Genomic DNA, 23,631 nt, shown 5'->3' on the forward strand with positions numbered 1-23,631 from the left:
TACACCCAAGAACCAAGATTCCCCATGTCTGCTGTGTCACAGCCATTTGGGATCTTGTGATGGTCTAGACAACCTGGCCCCAACTTTGGATCATATTGGGCCCTAGAGTGGCATCATCTTGTCAACACAGGCCACTTGGGTCAACAAAGAGGTTGGGCAGGCACCTGGATGGTTCCGTTTCACTCCTGCCTGGTGCAGAACAAACATCTCCCAGCACATTCCTTCCTGGCAGCAGGGGATGGTGTCATCCCAGGGTCCTCTCTGAAGGACAAAGCAAGCTCTCATTAGCCTCCCCCCTGACATTTGGTATTAGTTAAGGATGTGGCCAGAGCTAAATTCCTGGTGAATAATCTGTGTTTGAGACAGGGAGCTAATTTGCTCTTATGAGTGAAATAGGAGCTTCAGAAGGAGAGAAATCGATTTTAATTGCTTCTCGTGAAAGTAATCCTAGTCAATTTAGTACCTTTCTAGAAACTGGGCCTTGGCTTTAGAGCAAACACATTCTCTCAGGAACTACGAAAAATAAAAACACTTTCTCTGGCTAGCTATTTATTTAGTGCTTTTAAACCAAATCAAGCTTCTTGAATGAAAGGAGCAAGAGCTTTCCCTTTGCTTTAAGATATAAATTTTTTCTAAGGGAATGTGCGAAACATGGGATGGATGGCGAGCCTGCCTGCCTGAGCTGGGGCAGCTGCTGCCTCTGTCCATGTCCGCGTGCACCGGCAATTTCATTCTCCTTGGGAAATCAGTCAGAAAATGCAGGAAGGCTTCTGAGCGAGCTCAATTCCTGCCTCCCTCCCCATTCCTGGGAAGCTGGAGCGGTCTCTGTTGTGTTGGGCCAGCACAACCGGGACAAGCCGGCTCCTCCCTGGTGACTCTTCAGCTCTGGGGCCCAGTTAGCCAACAGGTTATATCTGACTCAGGTGTTTGTGCCTGTGAGGGATGGACTGCACATTTTTGAACAGACAGGAAAGAGTGTGGAGCATCTCTTGCCTGAAAAAGAAAGCCACTCATCCTAATGATGTGGCGGGCCTGACTGCTTCTCTCACCACCACCTGTCCTAGGGGCACTGCCTGCCTCCCTGTGGTGACCCAGCAGAACCCCAACATTCTTCTGAGCCAGGACAGATTGTCACAGAGTCCCCCAGAAGAGCTTTCTTTAGCCAAAACAATGAGGAAGGGGGTTATTAAGCATCCCAGAGCCGGAAGGAGCCTTGGAATATGAAGAGGTTTAAACAGGATATTTCGAGGATTTTCTCTCCATTAGGACCCCATCATTTAGCCTCCACCCCCAATGGACCCCATGGTTTAGAAGTTGAGGTTTTTCCTATCAAACTATGAAGCAATCAGTTGTTTTCCTATTGTTTTATTATGTAGTCATTGTTATTTGCAAGAAAGCATCAATGTTCCACTATTTAATTAACATAAATTGCGCCAAAAGCTAAGGAATTTAACTTACAGCCTTTTCATAGAGGAATGGGGAAGTTCTTCTAATTAATATTTGAAATATTAATAGGCAGGTCACAACAGACTCATCTACTCCCTTCAACAGTCCCAGGGAGGCCAAAGTCCAGATTGGAAACCACTGGAATGGATGATTTGCTATTCTCCACATGATGTCAACATTCATGGCTTCCTAACCACATGTCTCCCCTTTACCCTTTGAAATCTCCTCACCTCCTCAGGATCAACCTGCCCACATAGCTCTGATATCCCCCAGGGACCCAGAGTTCCCAAAGTGGTAAGAAGCAGCCAGGAGGGTCTGTTCTGCCATTGTAAACCCTTGATACCAGACATGTGTAATACTCAGATATTCCCATATTCTGTGCCTCACTTCCCAAGTTTCAACTGAATGCCCTGCACAAAGTTTCTCACTTGACTGTCAGGTCAGAGGTCCCCCCGTTGTTAGCCCATTTTACAGACAGCGAAACTAAAGCTACCAAGGTTGAAAGCACTGCATGCACGATCCCGGAGCAAGACAGTTTTGCTCTGGGCTCCTGAGCCCTGTTCCCACCCCTGACCTCACAAGTACCCATAGAGAAGGCCGGGCATAGGTCATTAGGCTCCTGGGAAGCACCTCTGGCCTCTTGGTCTCCCAAGTCCCTCTTGGTTCACCAGCTTCCTCCTCTTTTCCTGGGTAGCTGATCAGGGAGTGGAACCTGAGCTTGAGCCAGCAGATGACCCGGATGGAGGCATGGAGGAGCAGGGAGAGCAGGTTTGCAGCCCCCGCTTCACTGCCTGGCCTTGCTGCTCCGCTTGCCTTGCCCACCGCCTCCTGCTAGCCCTGCAGACACCCAGCTCTAAGGGGCCATCACGCGGCAGGGACCACTGGAGTGTGCGAAGCTCCTGCAATCCCAGCTTAGTCCAAGCACTGCACACAAAGCCTGAGGACAGGACTCCCAACCTGGCTGAAATGTCTGCTGACACATACCTAAACAACTGAACCACTGGTTCAGTGCTGCCCAAGCCCAGGTTCTTCCTCTGCTGCTCTGGGATCTCCCTAAGGACTCCCTAGATATCCCCAAGGTCAGGCAGGAGGCTTTCAAGATCCTGTTCTAGAACTCAGTCTGGTCAGGGTGGGTAATTATTTAATGGATCACTGCTGGTGCAGGGAGCTTTAGGTTTGAGATGTTTCCCGGTCATACTGTTGCCTGGGGGAAGCAGGGGGCTGGTGCCCTGATGATCTGGTCTGGGGCCGGGGTGGGGTATGCTTGTCGGGGCAGACCTGCCCACAGCTGCCTGAGCTGCCTTTCTCAGAGCTGACCGCTGTCATTGCCTTCTCTCTCAACATTGAAAGCAGAGGACGTGGTCTGTACTATGAGATAAGACAGTTTTGTTCTGAGTGATAGCAATTTGAGGCATAAACCCAGGCTATCTTTTGTCTTGAGCCATTTCTTGGATGGAGGGACCAGACATCAGTCAGGAGAGGCCTCGTTCTCTTTCAGTGTTAGCAGACTGCAGCTGTGATTTGGAAAAGCTCATCCCCCAACAAGGGCTGTCTCTGATTTTCTGGCACTGACTCCTGAAGCCAGTGTCCTGGGGAGAAGCAGTTGACGATGCCCCAGGGAATCAGGGCCATTCTCTGGCAGCCTGGGGCCTGCTCTGTAACCCAGGTGAAGCCAGGTGAGTGGAGAGTCAGACCGAGGGTGCGGTTTTGCTATTGGGTCTGCTCTTCATCTCACAGCCACATGTCCTTGAGATCCCAGCCCCTGGCTGCTGTCTGTGGATACTCTGGCTGAGCCAAACAGCATCTCATCTCTTTGTTCTCTGTGTTATAGCCTTTGGGTGGTTTTATCGTTACGATGGCAAATTCCCAACCATCCGGAAGGTAGGGCGCGAGACTGAGTGCTGTGCCGTTTGCCGCTGAGTTTGCTGTGGGGTTTGGCCTTTACGAGCATTGTTTCTTTGCCTGTCAACTCTAAATAGTGTAACCCGGCCTGTTCACTACAAGGGCTGACCTGTCTGCGTCTATCAGGCTGACGTCAAAAGGCAGGGCGCTGCCACAGAAGCATTGTGGGGGGAAAGTGTTCATGGGGTGAGACCCGCCTGAGTACCATCTGGCACCATCTCGGTCAGCATCAGCCCCGGAGGCACAGGGCAGGGACAGGGCCATGGCAGCTTCTTTGTTCCTCTGTCAAGACCAGAAGCCATGGTCAGACAGAGTGCAATATCAGGTTGGGTACACACAACACACGTTATAAGACCAGCTGCACCAGACACAGACTCGCTGCCAGGCAGGGATTTTCTGCCTCGAGTTGAGACTAAGAGCCACACCAATCATAACTCTCTCCTAGAAATATCGCTACGTGTGCCAAGATAATGCATTTTTCTGGTCTCTGGGGCCTTGAATTTTCTCTCGAAATCTTATTACTGTATCTCCAGGCCCCATAAGACTCTCATCCTTTTTCTTTCTAAATCACTTTGGCATTTGATTATGAAAACGCCACTGTTAATATCTGTAGATTGGACATATGAGATGACTTGGCATTTGGAAATCAGGCATCAGCATAAATCTGGGTGAACTAATTTAGTTGTTATCACTCGGCTGGGTCTTTCTGGCAGGATGTCAGTCCCCCAGAAACCAAAATGGTGGCAGCTGGGTGATCTTGATGATAGGTAGGTAGCTTCTCCCTGCCTGTAAAATGGGAATATCTGATGTCCCAGAAACGTCTGCTCCCTTCTTCCAACACGATACTGTTAAGATAATAGACAGCAATATTATTCCTGACAGAAGTTAGCATCTCGACCTAGGAACACAGATCATGATTTGTATGATATTGAATAAACTTAGGACCATGGGGGATTCCTTTCCACACTGCCTTGGTCTCAGAAAGGACCCAGTCTCATAAGACTGTCTTTTTTCATCCTACAGCCCAACTCTGTGGCTTAAGCTATCTCATTGGGTTAGATTTTGAATGCTCTACACACTATCTCTACTAGAACTCACCTACAGAGGACAGCGTGCACACACACACACACACACAGGATTATACTGGAAAAAATACCTATACCTTTATGGATAGGTAAAATCTCTTCCAGGCACTAATAACCAGGTAAATGTAAGAGAACTAACATCTTCTCCACACACATACCTCCCATAGGAAATCATGTCACTTGGACATTGCTATTGGTAAGAAGGAGCCCTGTTTTCACCTATTCATTAGTTCAGTATAACTGAATAGCTGGTATTTTTGTTTTCATTTCATTTCCAAAAGAGAGAAAGATGGCTTCTAGGTAAGAAGCAAGAGCACATCCATCCTGTCTGCCTTTCCTTTCAGTCCAAACTGGGAGGGACCATTTGCCATGAATTTAACTGACAGCTAAAAGGACAGCAGAATCACATCTCTCATGCTGGCTCTGAAAACCCATTGTCGCTTCCTCTAGAGTCATGTGACATGCATTGTCTCCCAGCAGCTAGAACACCAAGTCCCCGGGTAATACACTTGGCTATCTATAGCCATGATCATCAGTGTGCACAATTTCCCTTATTTGAAAAGACAAAGATTCGATGTTTGTTATTCCTAACCTGGGAGTAAGTCCCTCTGAGGCTCAAGGTCCCCAGGCCTGTGGCCCCACAAAGTCTGTGTCAGCCTGCAGGATTCATGGTTCTGACTAAGCCTTTTCCTAGGATGCTTGAGTAAATCCTGCAAACCAGCCCTATGGCAGGAGCCCACTGTCCAGCAGGTGAGGTAGATTCACACGCAACTGAGGAACCTGTATGGAGGGCACTAGTATGAGGTCAGTAGATGATGCTATGGGACAGTTTAACCTTCTGCATCACTAAACAGGCGCTGCTTTCTTGGAAAGGGGACAGAGCCTGCCACATCTGCCTGTCCCATCCAGGATACCTGGCTCTAAAATGTTAGCACTGGTAGTTTGAGGGTTTTTTGGCTTGGTTTGATTTGGTTTGGTTTTTAAACCAACAGAATGGCCATTCCTATCATTGGTGGTCCCTGTGAGAGGCCATACCCATATCCTAGCAAGCTGCCATTAGGCAGAATGTCATTGGCTCCTCTCTGGGTAATTGCTGTCTGATCTATAACATGATGGCAGTGTTCATCTATCAGCTGAGCCAAGAGTCTAGTGAACATGGTGGGTAAGGAACCAAGCAGGACTCTGAAGCAATGAGAGTCATTGCTACTACTTTTCTCAGGTAGTTCATGGACTGTCCTGGTGGCGGGCCTCTATCCCTGACATGGGGGACCATCTCCAAAGAGCATTACCTGTGCATGGAAGTAGGGATTGTCTTTAGGAGGGGAGGCAGGATGACTCAGTAATAGGTCCATAACTACACCCCCAGGCTTCTCCAGCTGTGGATAAAGTTTCGTATCCGGTAATGAAAAACTCAATTCCTCATTCCTGCCCTTAGATGCTGGGATGATTTGGGAATTCTGAGAGAAGCCCTCAGGGAATGCTAGTTAGGGGTGGGGATGAGCTCAGTGAACAGGCAGATTTCCTCCTCCCCACATCAATTCCCCAGAATGTTGACTCTCTCTGCTGCCGCCTCTCCTGAGTGCTAACTCTGTCCTCTGTGCTGTGTGTGATGGGGCTGACACTCCCTCCTGCCATACTCCCGTTGCTGCCAGCTCATCTGGGCACAGTAGAAAATGTGTTGGTCCTAGAAGACTCAGGTCCAAACCCTGGCACCACCACTTACTGGATGTTTGATATTGGGCAAGGGACTTCACCTCTCTGAGTCTTGGTTCCTTCATCAAGAGAATGGGGATAATATCTACCTATGAGCATAGGTAGATTTACCTATGAACATAAATCCCTTAGCACATAGGCAGTCCATACATTGTAATTTTCTTCCTCCCTTACCCCTTGGCTTTCCTGCAACCCCATGGGAGAAGCAGGCAGGAAAGCAGGTTCTGTAGGTCCAATTCCAACAGGAAAAATAAGGAGTGTGTTTGCCTTGCATCTCCTTTCCCTAATCCTGTTGAACTCTGACAGTCAGTACAAAGCAGTTAGGCTGTTCTCTTCCCCCACTCCCATCTCCTAGTCCTATGGTTTTTGGCTAATCCTCAGTTCAGGGGTCTAGTTCAGAGGGAATGGTGGACTCTACGGGATTCAATGGTCTGAAGTTAAGCATCAGAGCAAAATCTGATGTCCCTGGCTCTGGGCTCCCAGGTCTGAGGCTGGCTCCTACCTCCTGAAGCTTAGGACAGAGGATCTCTGCAAATGAGACTCGTCAGCTCTCCCAGATTTTTTGTAGAATCTCCCAGGATGCATCTCTGTTGTCTGAACATGAGACACCTCTCTCTCCAGATGATGGAGAAGGCGTGTGCTCAGATACTAGGACACAAATACAATGTATTCTATTTATACAGCACTTTCATTTTATAAGGCTCTTTTATAGATGTTATTTTATTGGCTCTGAGGGCAAGCCTATAGGCAGGAATTTCTTCTATTTTGAAGATGAGGTGAATCAGGCCCAGAGAGGTTAAGGAACTTAGCCAAGATCACACAGCTACTTACTACTGAGCTAGTAAGCCAGTTCTTCTGGCTGGAAAAAGGAATGTGTCTCCCAGTCCACAGTGGGTAGCATAGTGGGTAGACCTGTCCTAAATCTGAGGTCCAGTGCCCAGTGCAGATGGGCAGAGCAGGGGGAGGGGCTCACTTCTGGTGTTGTCTGTGGGCTGAGTGCCCTGTTTGCTGTGCTGTGCCAGTGTCTACACTGCTTTTTAACCCTTGCCATGTAAACAATACCACATCTGCTCAGAAAGGAAAGGATAAGAAGAAAGCCAAGTATGACAGCCTGCAAGAGTTGAGAAAGAATAAGAAGGAACTAGAGTTTGAGCAAAAGCTTTACAAAGAGAAAGAGGAAATGCTGGAAAAGGAAAAACAACTGAAAATCAACCGGCTGGCCCAGGAGGTATGTGTCTGGCTCACAGGCTAAGTGAGCATCCCCAGAACATAATTTGGTTGTTCCCCACCATGCTCCCAGGGAACCAGCTGGAGTTGTGTTCCCCAAGTGGAGTCCAAGGATGGAGTGAGCCCTGCCCTTCTGCTCAGTCTAGAATGTGTGATCATCCCACCTGCCCAGGGTCATGGAGACCACCTTCTGGCTTAGGTGTATGTTTGGCATGGAGACTAGACTCCTTGCTAAAGTGTGGGTCTGAGGCTAGCCTCTCTGCCCAGATTGTCACACTTAGGTTCACCCTTCACATACCTTGCTAGAGGTTTGAGTCTGTCCCCTCCATCCCAGCCCCACCAGAGTATGAGTCCAAGGCCAGACCTGTCCACCCTATGTATGAATATGAGGTCTTTCTCTGCACTCAGGGTATGACCCCAAGGCTAACCCCTCTGCCTAAATTATAGAACTGAAGTTAGCCTTCCACCCACTTGTCATCAGGTCTGCGTCTGTCCAGCCTCTCTCCCCAGGTTATGAGTCCAAGACCAAATTTCCCCCACCTGCATTCGCTCTGAGAGTATGGGTCAGAGGCTAACCCTGTTGTGCAGGTGAGGTGTCTGAGGCTGTTCCCCAATTGATCAGGCAGTGAGTCAGGCTGCTTCCATCAACATAAGATGTATCCTAAGCTAGATCTCTTCAACCTGGACATGTATCCAAAGCTGTCCCCCTCAAGATATGACAAAAGCAGTCGTCCAACATGAGTAATTCCTATTTCCTAGATGAGTTGGGTGACTTTAACTCCCTAGCTATTGGAGAGGTTATTGGTTTGGCTTCTCTTTAATGCTTCCATGAATCAGAATGCCAAGCTGATTAGATTACAAAATCAGAGTAATGCTGGAAAATGTGAAGTGCATTAGGTCTGGCATTAGGAGCAAGTAAGCAACAAAATTAAAAATAAAATCCAACTTGTTCTTCTGGAACAAAGTAGCCTGGAAGGGGAAAAAGAGTAGAGTTAAAATTTTGGCATGTGCCAGGAGCCTACAAAAGGGCCATTTTTAGAGAATCCCAAGATCCCAGAGTTCATGGGGACCCTGGGAGCCTTATCCCAACTAATTCCAAACAAAGCACAAGTCCCTCCTCTGATTTTGCTAAGTGCCATTAGCTTCACACTCCAGCATCCTCTCCCTTCTATTTCCACCTCTTCTGGGGCCAGATGGAATAAGCCAGGGTCTTTTGCTGGATAGTGGACACACCCAACAGTACTCTTTAAAGAAGTGCTTCTATGCTGCTGATTTGAGTGCGCCACGCACGTGTGACTCAAGTGTGCCTCTCCTTTTTGCACTGGCTTTGGGTCCTAGGTGTCCGAGACAGAGCGGGAAGACCTTGAGGAATCGGAAAAGATTCAGTATTGGGTGGAAAGGCTCTGTCAGACACGCCTTGAGCAGATTTCCTCTGCTGATAATGAGATTTCAGAGGTAACAGAGCCCTTCTTTCCACATAGACCCTCCTGCTGACTTCAGAATGACCCAGTCTGGGGACAGTGGGAGGCAAGATGGCCACATCAGGTTCACTGTCCAGGGCCACCCCTCCCAGCCCACTCTGCCTTGCTCTCTTGAGGAGGGGGACATCTCTACATTTCTGGGCTTATCTCCTGAGTGGCCAGCAAGTCCTAACCCATCTGAGATGTCTCAGGCATGTTGTTCTGGAGCGAGGGTGCCCCTTTCACTATTGAGTTGTTCCAGGTTAGATGATAAACTGTATGGGCACCTTACTTGTCACACATATGAGATAACTTGGGACTGTCCTACATTTGGACACTCCTTCCTAGCCACTTGGTTTGGGCTCACCCGAGCACCCAGGTGACAGAGAAGTGACAACCCCATGATTCTGGTTGGAGGGTGATGGATTTCCAGCAGCAAGAGAAACAGGAAAGCATTATACTCAGTGTTTTATGAAGTGGAGCACTGGTCAGACAATTACAGAACTTCCTTGCAACCCTCCCCCAGATGACCACGGGGCCCCCGCCTCCCCCGCCTTCTGTGTCTCCCCTGGTCCCACCCCTGAGACGCTTCGCAGGCGGGCTGCACCTCCACACCACTGACCTGGATGACATCCCCTTGGACATGTTCTACTATCCCCCCAAGACTACCTCGGCCTTGCCTGTGATGCCCCACCCCCCACCCTCCAACCCATCCCCCAAGATCCCCGCGCCCCCTGTCCTTCCCTCATCAGGCCGTGTGAATGCCTCTTCTTCACCCTGGGTCCAACGCACTCCACCCCCCATTCCCATCCCTCCCCCACCATCTATCCCCACCCAAGACCTGACTCCTACCCGCCCGCTACCCTCGGCACTGGAAGAGGCACTGGGCAACCACCCCTTCCGTGCTGGGGACACAGGAAATCCAACAGAGGACTGGGAAGCAAAGAACCACAGTGGGAAGCCCACTAATTCCCCTGTCCCTGAACGGAGCTTCCCACCCACCCCAAAGGTACTGCGCCTGTTCTGCATGCTGGGAGGCAGGAAGAGTGGCTGGGCTGCTGTTTCCCACATCCTCCACTGCTCTTGTGAGCGGAGATGGGAAGAAACATCACCCCACCCCATTTTTGAAGAATGAGCTCCCAACCTGCCTGTTGTGGTCATCCTGCATGTGTTTGGTTTCTGCTAATGTTGAAGTACCATACATGATGGTGAATTGCCTGTGGTACTTGTGATGAGCAACAGTGTATCTATGTCTGTTGGTTTCTCTTGGCTCCTCTTGGCTGGTATGGGCTGGTAAGGTTCAATATAGTACTGTGTTAATGAATAGCCAGAGCTCAGTCACGGCCGGTCACTTTTTGATATAAGCTCAGAAAATCTTGAATATGGGAAATGAATCCCCAGGTTAACAGGGGGAAACGAGGGGAAGATAAGCAGTAGAGCAGTATTAAGATCTTGTAAATGAAATGATAACACTGTCCAGTGCAGTGTTAGGACATTACAATGCCATTTTCTATGGAGTTAGCCAACTACATTGGCTTGAAGTATAATACCCAGAAATTTCTGGCCAACTTCCAGCTCCAGAAAAAAAAAAAAAAATGAAGACAGAGAGTTCCTAGAAATCTCCAGATTTACTATATACAGACTAGGGATTTTTTTTTCTTGGATGTCAGGAGGCTGAACAGTGAGCTTTCTCAAAAAGACATATTTCTTATTAATTGTTCTTAATCCAAAGACTATTTTGGAAGAGGTAATCCCCAAAGAAGATATGGAGGTTTGATCCCATGGAGAGACAAACAAAATATTCCTCTGCTCTAGTAGCCATGGGGCCAGGCTTGAATCAGAGGTAAAGCAGCTCATATCAGCTAAGGGTAGGAGCTTAGAGAGAGGACAGTCAGTAATACCTGATCAGTGGTTTTTATTAACCTGCCCTGCATGGATTTGAGTCCCAGCATGAAAAACAGAATAAGCTTTTCAGAGCATTTGGGAAAGCTTGGAGGAAGGTGGGAATGAAGAAAGTGCCAGATGCCAAAAAGGCTGCAGCTTCTGGCAGGGGACTCTCAGAGGGACTCCCTCTGGACCTCTGATGGGTCCTGAGCCCTGCAGTTCTGACAGAGAGAAGTCTATCTGTTCCAGGGATGTCTTGTCCCAGAGCCCAGCCAGGAGCAGGTTCACTGGGGGCTGAGTTAGCCTGGCACAGAGGGCCATATCCTTCTTGTGAGTGCCCCCTATCAAGATGGGCAGCAGCTTTTCCTCAACAGATTCGATTCTACAAGCATGGATTGAGCACAAGCTTTGTGTCTCTATGTGAGGGGCAGAGGGGAGCAGGGCTGAAGGAGACACAGAGGAAATTGGCATACCTGTGCTCTCTAAGACTTTGCCATCTGAAGGATGAGCCACTGTCTGGCCAGCTATAAAATGGCACAGGTGTTTTTGTTTTTGTTTTTGTTTTTGTTTTTGTTTTTGTTTTTGTTTTTGTCGGCAGCTACCTTTATTTGGGCCAGACACAGGTGTTAGATATTCCCATCAATCAGACCAATATGGCTTATGAGCAAAACAGATAAAAAGAGGCAGGACCAGTTACCATTTTCCATGTGTTCACAGGGTTTTTATTTTTGGTTTTTGAGCTGGCCTTGAGTACGAATTTAGAGAAAGCTAAGGAACACCAATGAAAAGGTCCTGTATTTACCCAATAGACATGTCATGCCCAGCTGCCCCTCTACTTAAAGAACAGAGCAGGAATGATGATGAAACTATCAGGGAAGGTGAAGTTTTCCAACAGAAAGCACACTTCCAGATCAGGTTTGAGACACCAGATCTCAACGCAGGACTTATGCTCTGGGAAGGATGCATTCTAACAGAAGGTTGAAGGCACCTTTGCAAAGTAAAGGGCTTAATGAGCTGAGCTTTGAAGGATGGCAATACATGGAGGGTGGGAGGAAGGGCATCAAAGGTACAGGGAACGTAAAGATGGTAAGGAGGAACCACCCCGGGTTTGAATCCTGACTCTGCCACTAGCTGGTGACTCTGGTCATGCATTACTTCATCTGTCTGAGCCTGGGTGTCCTTGTCCCTAAAATGGGAATGCTAATGGCACCTACCTGTTATGAGGATCAAATGGATTAATACATGAACTCATTCAAAGTTAATACTTAGGAGAATGGCAGGCACGTGGTAGGTGCTCAGTAGACATTAACTATGATCAGTGACAGATCAGGATACAAGAAAATTTGGGTGTAGCTGCAAACACGAGATTGGAGGTAAACTCTGCAAACTTTTGAGTCGGAGGCAAGATTCAAAACAGGATCCAGCTTTCTCGGATTCCTCCAAGAATCACGAAGTTCCCACAGTTAGTTCCCCATCAGAGCACAGGGAAAGGTTAAAAATTCCTCGACACAAGGAGCCTCTGAAACCTGGACCCTTGTGTCTTAAATGGCATCAAAGCCAGGGCTATTCCTGACTTTAAGGCCAGGGGGCTGCTGTTTTGGTGAGCTTCATCCTGCCCATGCCAGCACTTTGGCCCTTGTACCGCTGCCCCTGCCTCATGGCATGCTCCGAGAGAGTCGTCATCTGTGCTGCCACAGGAGACGTGGGTGATCACGTGTCTGCATCTGCACCGTCAGCTCAGCCTCCAGCAGGCATCAGGTGGTGGAAACAAACACTTGTGTCAGCTTGGCACACGTGCCTGCCACATCACAGCTGCCAGAGGAAGGTTTTCAGGGCCATGTCTGCTGCCCAGGCACTGTTCTGTGTGCCCAGCATACTACTAAATCCTTCATTTATTCATTCAGCATGTTCAGTGAGCACCTACTAAATGCCAGACACTATGCCAGGCGCTGGAGAACCACCACAAAATGGGCAGCCCAGTCCCTGCCTGAGACCATCTGGTGAGGAGGACATATAAGTAAGCAGGAAACTACCACGCTACCTGGGGGGAGATGGGGGAACACAGGTGCTGTAATGAGCTGGGGTGGAGAAGAAAAGCTCAAGGGGTGCCTTATGAAGGCAGTGACACCCAAGATAACACCTGGGCAGGTAAAGCAGAGAGAGGAAAGAGCATATGCATAAACCAGGGCAAGAAAGCCTGGCATTTTGGAGGCTAAAGTGAGGCAGAGCCGGGAGGGTGAGGGGTGAAGGATGAGGTTGCAAAGGAAGGTGAAGAGACTCATGAAGGACCTTGCAGGTGAAGCTCAGTAGTCAGTGGGGACCCATGAAGAGTACGGGCAGAGCTGTGACCTGAATCGATTCGTCTTGTCCAAGGTGATGGAGTGTGTTAGAGCAAAGCAGACAGGTTGCATCGGCTCTCCTGGATGCTACTCTTACTGGTCTTCACCGTCAGTCTTTGAGCCTCTGTACCCACCCACCAGGGACAGCAGATGCTTTGTGTGTGGTCCAGGGGATGGAACCGTGGCCGGAAGAAATAGCCTTTAGGGAGAGAGGAGGCTGGATGGCATCCGTGACCACTGAGAGAGAACGTTGAAAGTGTATCCTCTGAGTGACGGTGGCTGCTGGCGTCCCTGTAACTAGGCTCTGGCTCAAGTCTCTGATTTCTTAGAGCCACCCAGTAGTTTCTATGGCCTCAGAATGCGCTGTGGCCAATGAACTTGTCTTTCTGCTGAAGATCACACCCTCAGCACCTCCAACGGTGTGAATGAACCAGGCGGGCTCGGCATGTGCATGACGTAATTTGCATGTGTGTTGAAGTGCCCTGGTTGACCTGGGCCACCCCCACCACGACTTCACATGGGTTTCTCTTAAACTAACCCTTGTAGACATTTTGCCCAAGCCCACAGCCTCCACGAGGCCCTGGCGTGTCCACCATCTCCAAACCTGTCATGGTCCACCAGGAGCCCAACTTCATCTACAGGCCAGCTGTGAAATCCGAGGTCCTGGTAAGCCCCTTCCTTGGATCCTCTCCAGGGCATCTCCTGAGACAGAGACAAGAGCTGTCTCCTCTGGGTTCTGCTGCCTCTGGAGGGAGAGTTAGGTGGGATACAAACCCACATTAAGTGCCAGCTCCTGACTTCTCCTTGGCCAAGAGGTGAATCCACACGGGTATAAGCCAGGGCTGACAGGACCAGTGAAATTCCTCTTCCTCACTTGACCAGACGGCCTGGAGCTCCATCTAGAAGTGATAATGGCAACAGCTCAGACTTACTGTGAACCTACTGCGTGTCAGGATACTGAGGCATAGAGGGGTTAAGTCGGTTGCCCAAGGCAGAGCAAGATCTTACTACTTACTCCAGAGTCTTTTAGACTCCACAGCGCAAGCTCTTACCTACATTGCCATCTTGCCAAACCTACAGTGATTCCACTGGCCCAGGCCTCTGCCCCTAAAGCCTGGCGTGGCATGGTGCAGAAGGCCCTCAGGTGGAAAACTGGCCAAAGTGGATCCACTCAGTTTCTCCAACTCGTCGCTCACTCCTCACTGGACTGGGAGTGTGAGGCGTGGTTATGAGGGGTGGGGGCAATAGAGTCTGCCCACTCCCAGTCACCTACGGCTGACCCATGTGGAACCCTCATGTCCCAGGGATACCAGGCACAGACTGGACTCCCACCCACAGTGAGAAGACAGTCATGCCAGAATTTTTCTTCCCCTTTCAAGGAAACCCTATCCAAATGTCAGGGCAGGACAGCTCAGATACTTATTTTGAGCTTTTGCTGTCCTGTCAGCTTCCCAAAGATCAAAGTTCATGCCCCTGCGATAACCTGCTGATGCATCCATGTCGCATTCTCTGGCTGGTGACAACCAGTGGCGTCTGCTTGACTTGAACTGGGCAGCTGCTGCGTCTGGGGGCGTCGGGCAGGCCCCTGACATAAATCAGGCTGTGTCTATTTGGGGAGGGAGGTTGGCAGGGCAGCCCCAGGCTGGCAGGCCCAGGGTTTGGCACCAGAGGGCAGACGAGACCTATTGGTAACGTCCAGTGTGGAACTTTCTATTTTTTTTTTTTTCTGGCAGCCACAGGAGATGTTGAAGAGGATGGTGGTTTATCAGACCGCGTTCAGACAAGTAAAGCGATACCTGTCGTGTGTCTGTAGTCCTCCCCACCACCCCCATCCCTCCCACTCTGACTTCTTTCGCTGCTGGGAGTGCCAGTTGGCTCTGAAGCAGCCCCAACTACCATCTGCCAGAGCCTCAGGCCAGAGCTATGTTCCTGTTGCCTGCAGCCAGGAGTTGGGAACGGTCTCTATCAGGAGGGGACCCTGGCTTTATTAGACCCCATCCCCAAGCTAAGAGCAGCAGGACCTTGAGGGCTCTGCTCTTTTGCTACTGTTTGTTCAAAGAAGAGCAGGCAGAGGGAACACTCAGAGGGTCACCGAGGCCAAGATGGGCCCTCACTGCAGCCCTAGGAGAGAAGAAAGGGGGGCCTGAGGTGTCTCCCTGTCCCTCCCCTGTCTTGTCCCCTCAAGGCAGATCACAGCTGTATGTGGCACTGGATCAGTCAGGAAGGATGTGGTAGCCCAGATCCTCCACCTGCCTGGAGTGTTCCTGTGCACAAGGATATGGATGTTTTTCCCCAGCCGAGCAGTGGTATCAGGCAACCACTTATCTTCCCCCCTCCTGGAAGCTCATATTCACAGAGCCAGCCAATGGATTGGCTGTGTCACCACCAGTGAAAGAGATCCCAAGACAGAGAAAGACCTTGCAGCCAACCTCACCGATAACCCGCCACAAGACCGCAGGCTGATTTGACTACAGGCAGAGCAATACAAGAGGGAGGTGTCAGTTTCACAGTGAGACCTGGGAGTCTGCAAAGGAGGCTGCTCCCAGCCCAGGCCTGGGGAGTGACAGGCGACAGCTAACAAGGTGTCAAGCACAGTTTCTAAATACGTTATGTATCTGAACTCGTTTAATCTTTAGAGCAACCCTAGGAGGTAGGTGCAATGATCACCTCCATTTTGTAGATGAGAAATTGAAACAGAGAGGTTAGGAAACATGCCCATGATGGCACAGCTACTGTCAGACCCTGGAGTTGCATCCAGGAGGTCAGGCTCCACAGTCAGGCTCCTACCTGCTACACCATCCTACCTCTCGAAGCACTGTGATTATGAGACAGATATTTAAAGGCCTTGTTGTTTAGGGTACAGACAGCTCTCAAAGAGAGAGAGGCTGGATGGTGAGAAGCCCAAGGACCTAGACTGGACGTCAAACCCTTGCTCCACTACCCCCTGGCTGGATGACCTGGGGCATAAATGTCAGTTTTCTGGGCCTCAGTTTCTCCATCTCTTGGATGAAGGGTTGCCCTCCCTCTTCAAGGGCTGACCAGCTGTAGTGGCTTGTAAGTCTATGATCTGAACTCAAGACACAAATGCTTGCCATCTGGCCATCCTGAGAGCAGATTCTCACAGGGAGGGAGAAGGGGAAGCCCATAGCCAGCACTGCCCAGTTTTCCAGAAGAAATAGCTAGAAGTGGTCTGGGCCCTCAGTGAAAGAGCATCGACTCCATATCCTGCCTAGTGACCTCTCCCACCCCTGGATTTGCTGCATCCCTTCCTCTGTTTGCTGACACCCACAGACTGACCTGGGAGTGGCCTCCGAGCTGGGCCAGACTCCAGACTCCCAGGCTCTTGGGGGCTGAGCCTGAGCAATGAAGACTCGTGAGGAGGGAGGGCAGATTAATGCTCAGGGAGTTTGGGCCTCCCTGTCTGCTGATGCTTGTTCCTCGTCTTGTGCCCAGAACTTGTTTGCTGCATGCTGGGCGTAGAGAGGGCAGCGGCCTCTCCATGATGCTGGCCACAGGCCTGGGGGGGACGCTTGGTGTGGCCTAGGAACTGTGTGCTGGGGGTGGCTCCATGTAGTCTAGCAGGGCCTGTGTGGGCCCTGCCACTGGGCCTCTCTTCTGCTCCCACCTGCCCGTGGGGATGAACTGTGGCTTTGCTGCTCTAGGACTCGGCGTACCTGGACCCTCAGTCTGTGGACCTGGGCTCCCACTCTCTGCGTGTGATTCCTAGGAAGGCAGTGTGTGCTGATTTTGCCCCCCATCTTCCTTCTTGCCAGCTTGTTTCTACCCCTTGGGGACATTGTTCCCACAGCCCTCCCCAAGCCAGAGCTCCTGAGCTATGTCTCCTCCTTCATCCTCCCCTGGCTAAGATTCTGGGGAGAACTCTTACATTCTAGATAAGCATTACGTAAAGAACAGTGCTGGGCATGGGGCAAGCGCAGACACCCCTGTTCCTCCTGGAGCCTGACATCCCTTTCTCCCCTCCCCCCAATCATCTTGTGGCCAGATTCCCCAGGGAGAGCAGCCTCTTGCGCAGTGTTGTCTTTCTTTGGGGTCAGAGCACTGGGTGGAGACAAGCTGGGCTTCATCCCCAGAACCTGAACCTGGTCTCTCACGGGCACCCGGAGGAACTCGGATAAGACCTGAATGCCTTGAAGCTGTGGGCAGATGATACCTTTGGCAAGGCTGACACTGGCTGCTCAGACCACCTGAACATCAGTGGGTGCCGCTGCCAGCTCCAGACGCCCACCCCACTGGAATGGTGCAGGGGTCCAGGGCTGGGCTCCTTCAAACGCTGTCATAGCTTCCTGCTTCTCCCCAGGCAGAGGCGCTCTGGCTATTGGGGTTTCCCGCCTCCTCCCTGCATCTGCATCCAGGCCACATCTGGCCCCCCACGCTCTCCCCTGCCTCTGACCCATTCCTGTCTTTCCCTCTGCCTTAAGCTTGTTTCCCGCAGCACCCTCAGGGAACTCTGCTCTGTGGCCCTGACACCCTCCCTTTGCTTCCAGGATTTCCGGAAATATGAGGAAGACTTTGACCCCTACTCCATGGTGAGAAGATAACTCTCCTCCCTTGGGGAGTAATCCCAGGAGTGGGAGTGGGGGATTATGGTGTGTTCAGTGATGGTACATTCTGAGCCCTGGGGGTCCTGGGGATGAAGTGGGGCAAGTGAGGAGCCCCAAGGATCCCCAACTTGTCTTTGGGGGTGAAGGCTCCTTTCAAAACAGCACTGTGGTGTGACCCACAGGGCTGGTGTGACCCCCAGGGCTGGTTGGGGCCGAGGAGGGTTATAACCGCAGTTTCACATGCTGAGCCCTATGACCAGGTGCTGTGTGGTTTGCTAGGTGGCACATCTTCACCCAGCCCTCACGGAATTCTCACAAAGAATGGATCTGGGATCTGCGTGGCCACCTCTGTGTGTGTGTGTGTGTGTGTGTGTGTGTGTGTGTGTGTGTGTGTATCCATGTGGCTGCCATGAGGCCTGGGAACCCCCAGTTGAAGACCGATGGGTGTGGGGCTGGGAAGGGTCCCCTTGTCCATGTACTCTGTGAGGCCCTACCCTTACCCTCCAGGCAAACTCACAGCTTCCAACTGTCTGTTCCCTCTAGTTCACCCCAGAGCAGATCATAGGGAAGGATGTCCGCCTCCTGCGCATTAAGAAGGTACGTGGGCACGTGGAAGTCAGGCGGCCACCACCTTTCTCTGCCCCAGCGCCTTCCCATCTCGGTCCCCTGCTTCTACTCTTGAAGAGACTCCTGGGCGACTCCTCAGATCCCATTTCTTCTCCTTTCTCCCCTGGGAATGTCCCCTCCAATGGTGGGACCACACACCCAGGTCCCACTTAGTGTCCCTACCCCCTTTTCTCCCTGATGGCACTGTCATTGGCCCCATGGCTTCTCTTGCCCTCTCTGTAGCCCTGTCAAGAGGCCCACAGGTGCCCACAGGCTGCTGTCTGCGTGGATCCCTGAGGCCTGTTTTTCTCTAACCAGGAGGGATCCTTAGATCTGGCCCTGGAAGGCGGTGTGGACTCCCCGGTCGGAAAGGTGGTCGTCTCAGCTGTGTATGAGGGGGGAGCTGCTGAGCGGCATGGTGAGTGGGGACCAGCTATGCCCCAGTTTGGGGATGGTGTGGTGGTATACAGGGCCCCCCAGGAAAGCACACAGCTGCCAACTTGAGGGGGCCAACAGTTGCTCAAGAATTCCCCGCCATCTGAATGGGTCCATCTATCCATTGAGTCCCACATGTTGCCCGTGGGCATTTGATAGTGCCAGGGCTATGGGTATACGGTGAACCAGACTCCACGCCGCCCTCCAGGGGCTCCCCATCTAGTGGTGAAAACATGCTCGGAATTGTCTCATTCTGACAATAACAGCATGCTAAGAGCTGACAGAGGAGTGGGGGCGTGGAGGGAAGTTGTGGGATCCTGAGGGGCCCCTAACCCCCCAAGGGAAGGCTCCCTACAAGCATGATACCTGAGCTGAGCCTTAAAAGATAAGTCAGTGTTAGCCTTATGATGATGGGAAATAACTTTCCAGGAAGAGGGGACAGCACATGTAAAGGCAAGAAAGAAACCATCAAAACCTTCCCTGTTCTTTTAAAAATAAGGGCCAACCGGGGCGCCTGGGTGGCTCAGTCGGCTAAGCGTCCGACTTCGGCTCAGGTCATGATCTCACAGTTTGTGAGTTCGAGCCCCGCGTCGGGCTCTGCGCTGACAGCTCGGAGCCTGGAGCCTGCTTCAAATTCTATGTCTCCCTCTCTCTCTGCTCCTCCCCTGCTCACGCTCGGTCTCTCTCTCCTTCAAAAATAAATAAAAACATTTAAAAAAAATAAGGGCCAACATCTGTCAAGAACTCACCATGCACCGGATGCCATTCTACGTACCTGCACCTATGCTGTCTAAAGTGTTCACGTGTATTAACTCATTAATCCTTATGACAACACCGAAAGTAGGTACTGTCATTACTTTCATCTTACAGCTTAGGGAACCGAGGCACAGAAAGGTTAAATGCTTGTTCAAGGACCCATGGCTGGCAAGTGGTGGAGGCAGGACTTGAACCCAAGCAGTTTTGTCATTTTGCTTTTTCTCGCCTTAAAGCCACTCACCTGTCAGGGTCTGAAACTCATCATTAGTGATTTCTTTTTTTTTTCTAATTTTTTTAACATTTATTTATTTTTGAGAGACCCAGCATGAGCAGGGGAGGGGCAGAGAGAGAGAAAGACACAGAATCCGAAGCAGGCTCTAGGCTCCGAGCTGTCAGCACAGAGCCCGACGCGGGGCTCGAACTCACGAATTGTGAGATCGTGACCTGAGCTGAAGTCGGATGTTTTTTTTAACCGACTGAGCCACCTAGGCGCCCCAGTGATTCCTTCTTCCAAGTCCAAGAGCCTTTTCAGTACTCTTTTTTGAAGGAATCGGTGGCCTTGAAGGAGAAGCCTCGGGCCCCTCACCTTTCCAGGCCAGAGCAGGAATCCCATGGTCAGATCCCTCCTGGGATGTGCTAGGCTGCAGATGGTGGAATGAAGGGCGGGTGACGACATGGGCAGGTGACAGAGTGATAGGACAGTCACCAGGCTGCTGGCAGCCAGGCTTCTGTTGGTTACAAAGGGGAATCCAGTTCCCACCTATGGCCCCCTGATGACCTCAGGCCTCTCACAGCCATACTCTGAGCCTTCATTTCTGCTGTGGAGCAGGGCCTGCTCAGCTAGGCAGCTGCCATGGCCCACTGCTGCCCTCCTAGCCCATTTGACACATCTCAGTACCAGGTGAGTGAAGAGTTGCTGCCTGGGCTAGGAAAGACACCTGTCTACTGTGTCTGGCAGGGGAAAAGGACCAGAAAAAATGGATGACTTTCCCGGGTCCCTCCCTTCCTTACAAAGCTCCAGCCCAACCACTGCCTTATTGCTCCTGAGGCTCCATCTTGGGTTTGTACAAAAGGAAAAAGTCACCTCTCCCCAGACCCACTGGCCAGAGGAAACTGCAGTCTATAGTCTGGTCCCACACTGCTTTGGACTTGCCAGCAGCTGCTGGAAGTTTCTCCAGGAGCCTGTGTGTTTTAAGCCACTGCCACACCACAGTGTTCAGTAACACACACCACATTCCTGTGGCCTCAGGCCTGCAAGGCTTCTGGGTGATCTATTTCAACATAATCCAGAGAATGTTCCGTGGACACCAGAACTGAGAGAAATCCCTTGAAAAAAAATTTTTTAAGGTTCTGAGGTTGAAGATGTATGAGAAACCATGCACAATCTACCCACTTCTTGGAGAGCCACAATACATAGTAGCATGTGCAAGGCTCTGACAAGTCCTGCAGTGAGTAACACTGCTTAGCTTATAACTCAGCTTTTCCCAAACTTATTAGACCATAGGTCATCTTATCCTGGAAGACCTTTAACATCATTCATTTATTCAATAAATATAGTGAATTCTTATTTGTATGCTAGGTATTATGGTAAGTGCTAAGGGTACGGTAGCCAACAGAAGAGACGGTCCCTGCCCTCATGGAGCAGACAGTCTGGTGGGAGGGACCATCAATCAACAGATAGATATATGATTATAAATTGTGAAAATGCTCTGCAGGAAAAGACTGGGATGCTATGAGAGAACAATAGGAAAGACCTGCTCGAGACTGTGTGCAGGTCAGAGCCAGTCTTCTCTGAGAAGGAGACATTTTATCTCAGCACTAGAAGAGAAGGGAGAGAAAGGGCAAGTGTCCCAGGTGGAACAGCATGTGAAGGCTCTGGGGCAGGAAGGATCTCAGCCCTCTCAGGGGCCTGATGCAGACCGAGAGGGCTGAAGAACAGACAGGGACAGCTCACAGAACTAGTTCATGTTTCAGATGACTTCATGGGTAACACAGGTCTGCCTCCCTCCGCAATAGTAGAGGCCTGAGCAAAGGCTGGGGTGGCGATGGTTCATCACTGGTGTCCTGATTCTACTGAGCTGGGGTGAGGGAGTGGGGACAGGGTAGGAAGTGCCCTTTGAGTAACCTAGTGGATTGTTCCCCCCATGCCTTCTGAGCCCATCTCAGAATTGAGGAGTGAGGTTCCTTCTATGGCCCTACAGTGACCCCCTGCCCCTCACCTTTGCCAAGCCCTGGGACAGGTACGTGTCATGTACAGGCCAGTTGACCAATAAGCCTCATTTTCCTGCAGGTGGCATTGTGAAAGGGGATGAGGTCATGGCAATCAATGGCAAGATTGTGACGGACTACACCCTGGCTGAGGCAGAGGCCACCCTGCAGAAGGCCTGGAGTCAGGGGGTAAGAGCAAACCCCCTCCATGTCTGCCTCCCCTGCCTGCCTGCCTCATACCCTGACCTCTGCATCCAGGCCTTATAGTCAGGATGCCCCATCCCAGGGTGGGTATCCAGGGTCCCGGAAATTCTTGGGTGACACCCATATAACACATCCAGCCAATGGCCTCAATATGACAAGATGGGATTCAGGAAAATAAATGTCAGTTCTTGGCCTTGAGTCCAAAAAGCAGGTGGCACAAATACAGACTCCAGAAGACCTGGTGTGGCACGGCCTTCTCTAAGTGCACACTGATCAGGAATCAAAGGTGCTTGGGGCTACTAGAAAGCATTAAAAGAAGTAGAGGGCCCAAAATGGAGGAGGGTCTGGTGGTAGTCTGTTCTGTGCTCATTAGACAGCCACCTGGGTCAAGGCCACCACATAAGGTTTCCCTGGCTGTGCACTGCACAATCCGAGGGGGTGCCCTCCTACAGACTACAGTGTGGATGGTGCCCTCTCACGTTGTGCAATGCACAACCTGTGCAACTGTATGCAGGCAGCCGAGCCTGAGGTATTAAGTTCAGTGCCGAGGAAGCTGACCAGATGGGCCTGGGACCCACATGAAGGGATATGGAGAAGAGAAGATTCACGGGTAACATGATGACTGTCTTTGATTATCTGAAGGGCTATATTAAGGTAGAGGGAGCAGAAGTGTCCTCTGTGTTTCTTAAGGGCAGAACTGGATTGGATGGGGGGAGGTCCTGGGGAGAACTTTCAGTTCACTGGTAGGAGCTATATTGCATGGTGGAGGGGCCCAGTGATACTTCACTTGCTTTTTATTGGATACACCCAAGCCGAGGGTGCACAATGATGGCTAAGCCAAGGATGGCAGTGATGCCATTGAGGGGATTCAAGTGTTAGAGTCAGAAAGCTAGGCCTGAAGTTCCCTGATTGGATGTGCATCAGATTGATCTAGGGAGATTGTTAAAAATACTATTTCTCAGGACCTTCCCCAGATTTCCAGGGGCATGTCTATGAGTCTAGAGTTTTAAGAAATCCCCCAGGTAGATTCTCACATTGCTGCCTGGCTCTGGACCACAGATCAGCATTTGGGAACTTAGTGTCATTCAAGGGCTCATAAACCTTGCGCTCTATGGTTGTGAAGTCCCAGAGATTGGAAGCTTCCCCATGGGAAGAAGGCCCCAGCCAGCTGATCTTGAGCCACCAGGAATGGGAATGGAGTGTCAAGGGAAGACATGCCATCAATCCCTGAGCATGCCCCAGAGTCACAGGGCTTCTCCCCACAGGACTGGATCGACCTTGTTGTTGCCGTCTGTCCCCCCAAGGAATATGATGACGAGCTGTAAGTGTATGCGGCCCCTGACCCTCTGCTTTCTCTTTCTCCTCCTCCAGAATCTTGGCTATCTTCTCCTAGTCTGCCCCCAGCCTTCCTCTAGCCTGAAGGATTGGTCCAAGCACACAGCTTCTAGGAGTAATCGATCCTAAAAACTCCCAGGTTAGAGAAAGCCTAGAATGAAGTCACTGTCCCCAAACGTTGTCAGTGCTGCCGCCACGACTGTCTTGTCCAAATTCTTCTTGACATATGGAAAACTGAGGCCCAGAGCTGGTCAAGATCTCAGGCCAAGTGAATGATGAAGCTGGGACAGCCTCAGCATTTCTGATTCCCCACTCAGCACTTCATCCCCTGCACCATCATCAGCTAGTTTCCACATTTCTGTGTCCTTTACTACCTGGTAGTTCTTCCTGGATACGTAACTGCATTTCCTCATGCTGAGGACCACAGGACCACAGGCTTTGGCCCCATCCTGCAGGATCTTCAGGGAGC

At 50.8% G+C, this 23,631-nt stretch overlaps 1 protein-coding gene across 3 annotated transcripts in view; it reads left to right on the forward strand.

Moving 5' to 3' along the window:
- Positions 1-23,631, forward strand: part of USH1C (USH1 protein network component harmonin) — a 47,020-nt gene that overhangs the window by 21,199 nt on the left and 2,190 nt on the right. Inside the window, exons 15-25 of one of the 3 annotated variants that reach the window (XM_060606155.2) lie at positions 3,278-3,327; positions 7,222-7,374; positions 8,712-8,828; positions 9,360-9,842; positions 13,603-13,722; positions 14,790-14,840; positions 17,562-17,603; positions 18,162-18,215; positions 18,543-18,642; positions 21,706-21,812; positions 23,078-23,148. In XM_060606155.2, coding sequence (XP_060462138.2) covers positions 3,278-3,327; positions 7,222-7,374; positions 8,712-8,828; positions 9,360-9,842; positions 13,603-13,722; positions 14,790-14,840; positions 17,562-17,603; positions 18,162-18,215; positions 18,543-18,642; positions 21,706-21,812; positions 23,078-23,148 — 1,348 coding nt within the window. Of the gene's footprint in view, positions 1-2,140; positions 2,215-3,277; positions 3,328-7,221; positions 7,375-8,711; positions 8,829-9,359; positions 9,843-13,602; positions 13,723-14,789; positions 14,841-17,561; positions 17,604-18,161; positions 18,216-18,542; positions 18,643-21,705; positions 21,813-23,077; positions 23,149-23,631 lie in introns of all 3 variants that reach the window. The other 2 variants (XM_060606152.3, XM_060606154.3) reach the window with 2 other exon arrangements.

This window comes from Panthera onca, chromosome D1 (assembly GCF_046562875.1).
Source record: "Panthera onca isolate mPanOnc1 chromosome D1, mPanOnc1 haplotype 2, whole genome shotgun sequence".
Lineage (NCBI taxonomy): Eukaryota > Metazoa > Chordata > Mammalia > Carnivora > Felidae > Panthera > Panthera onca.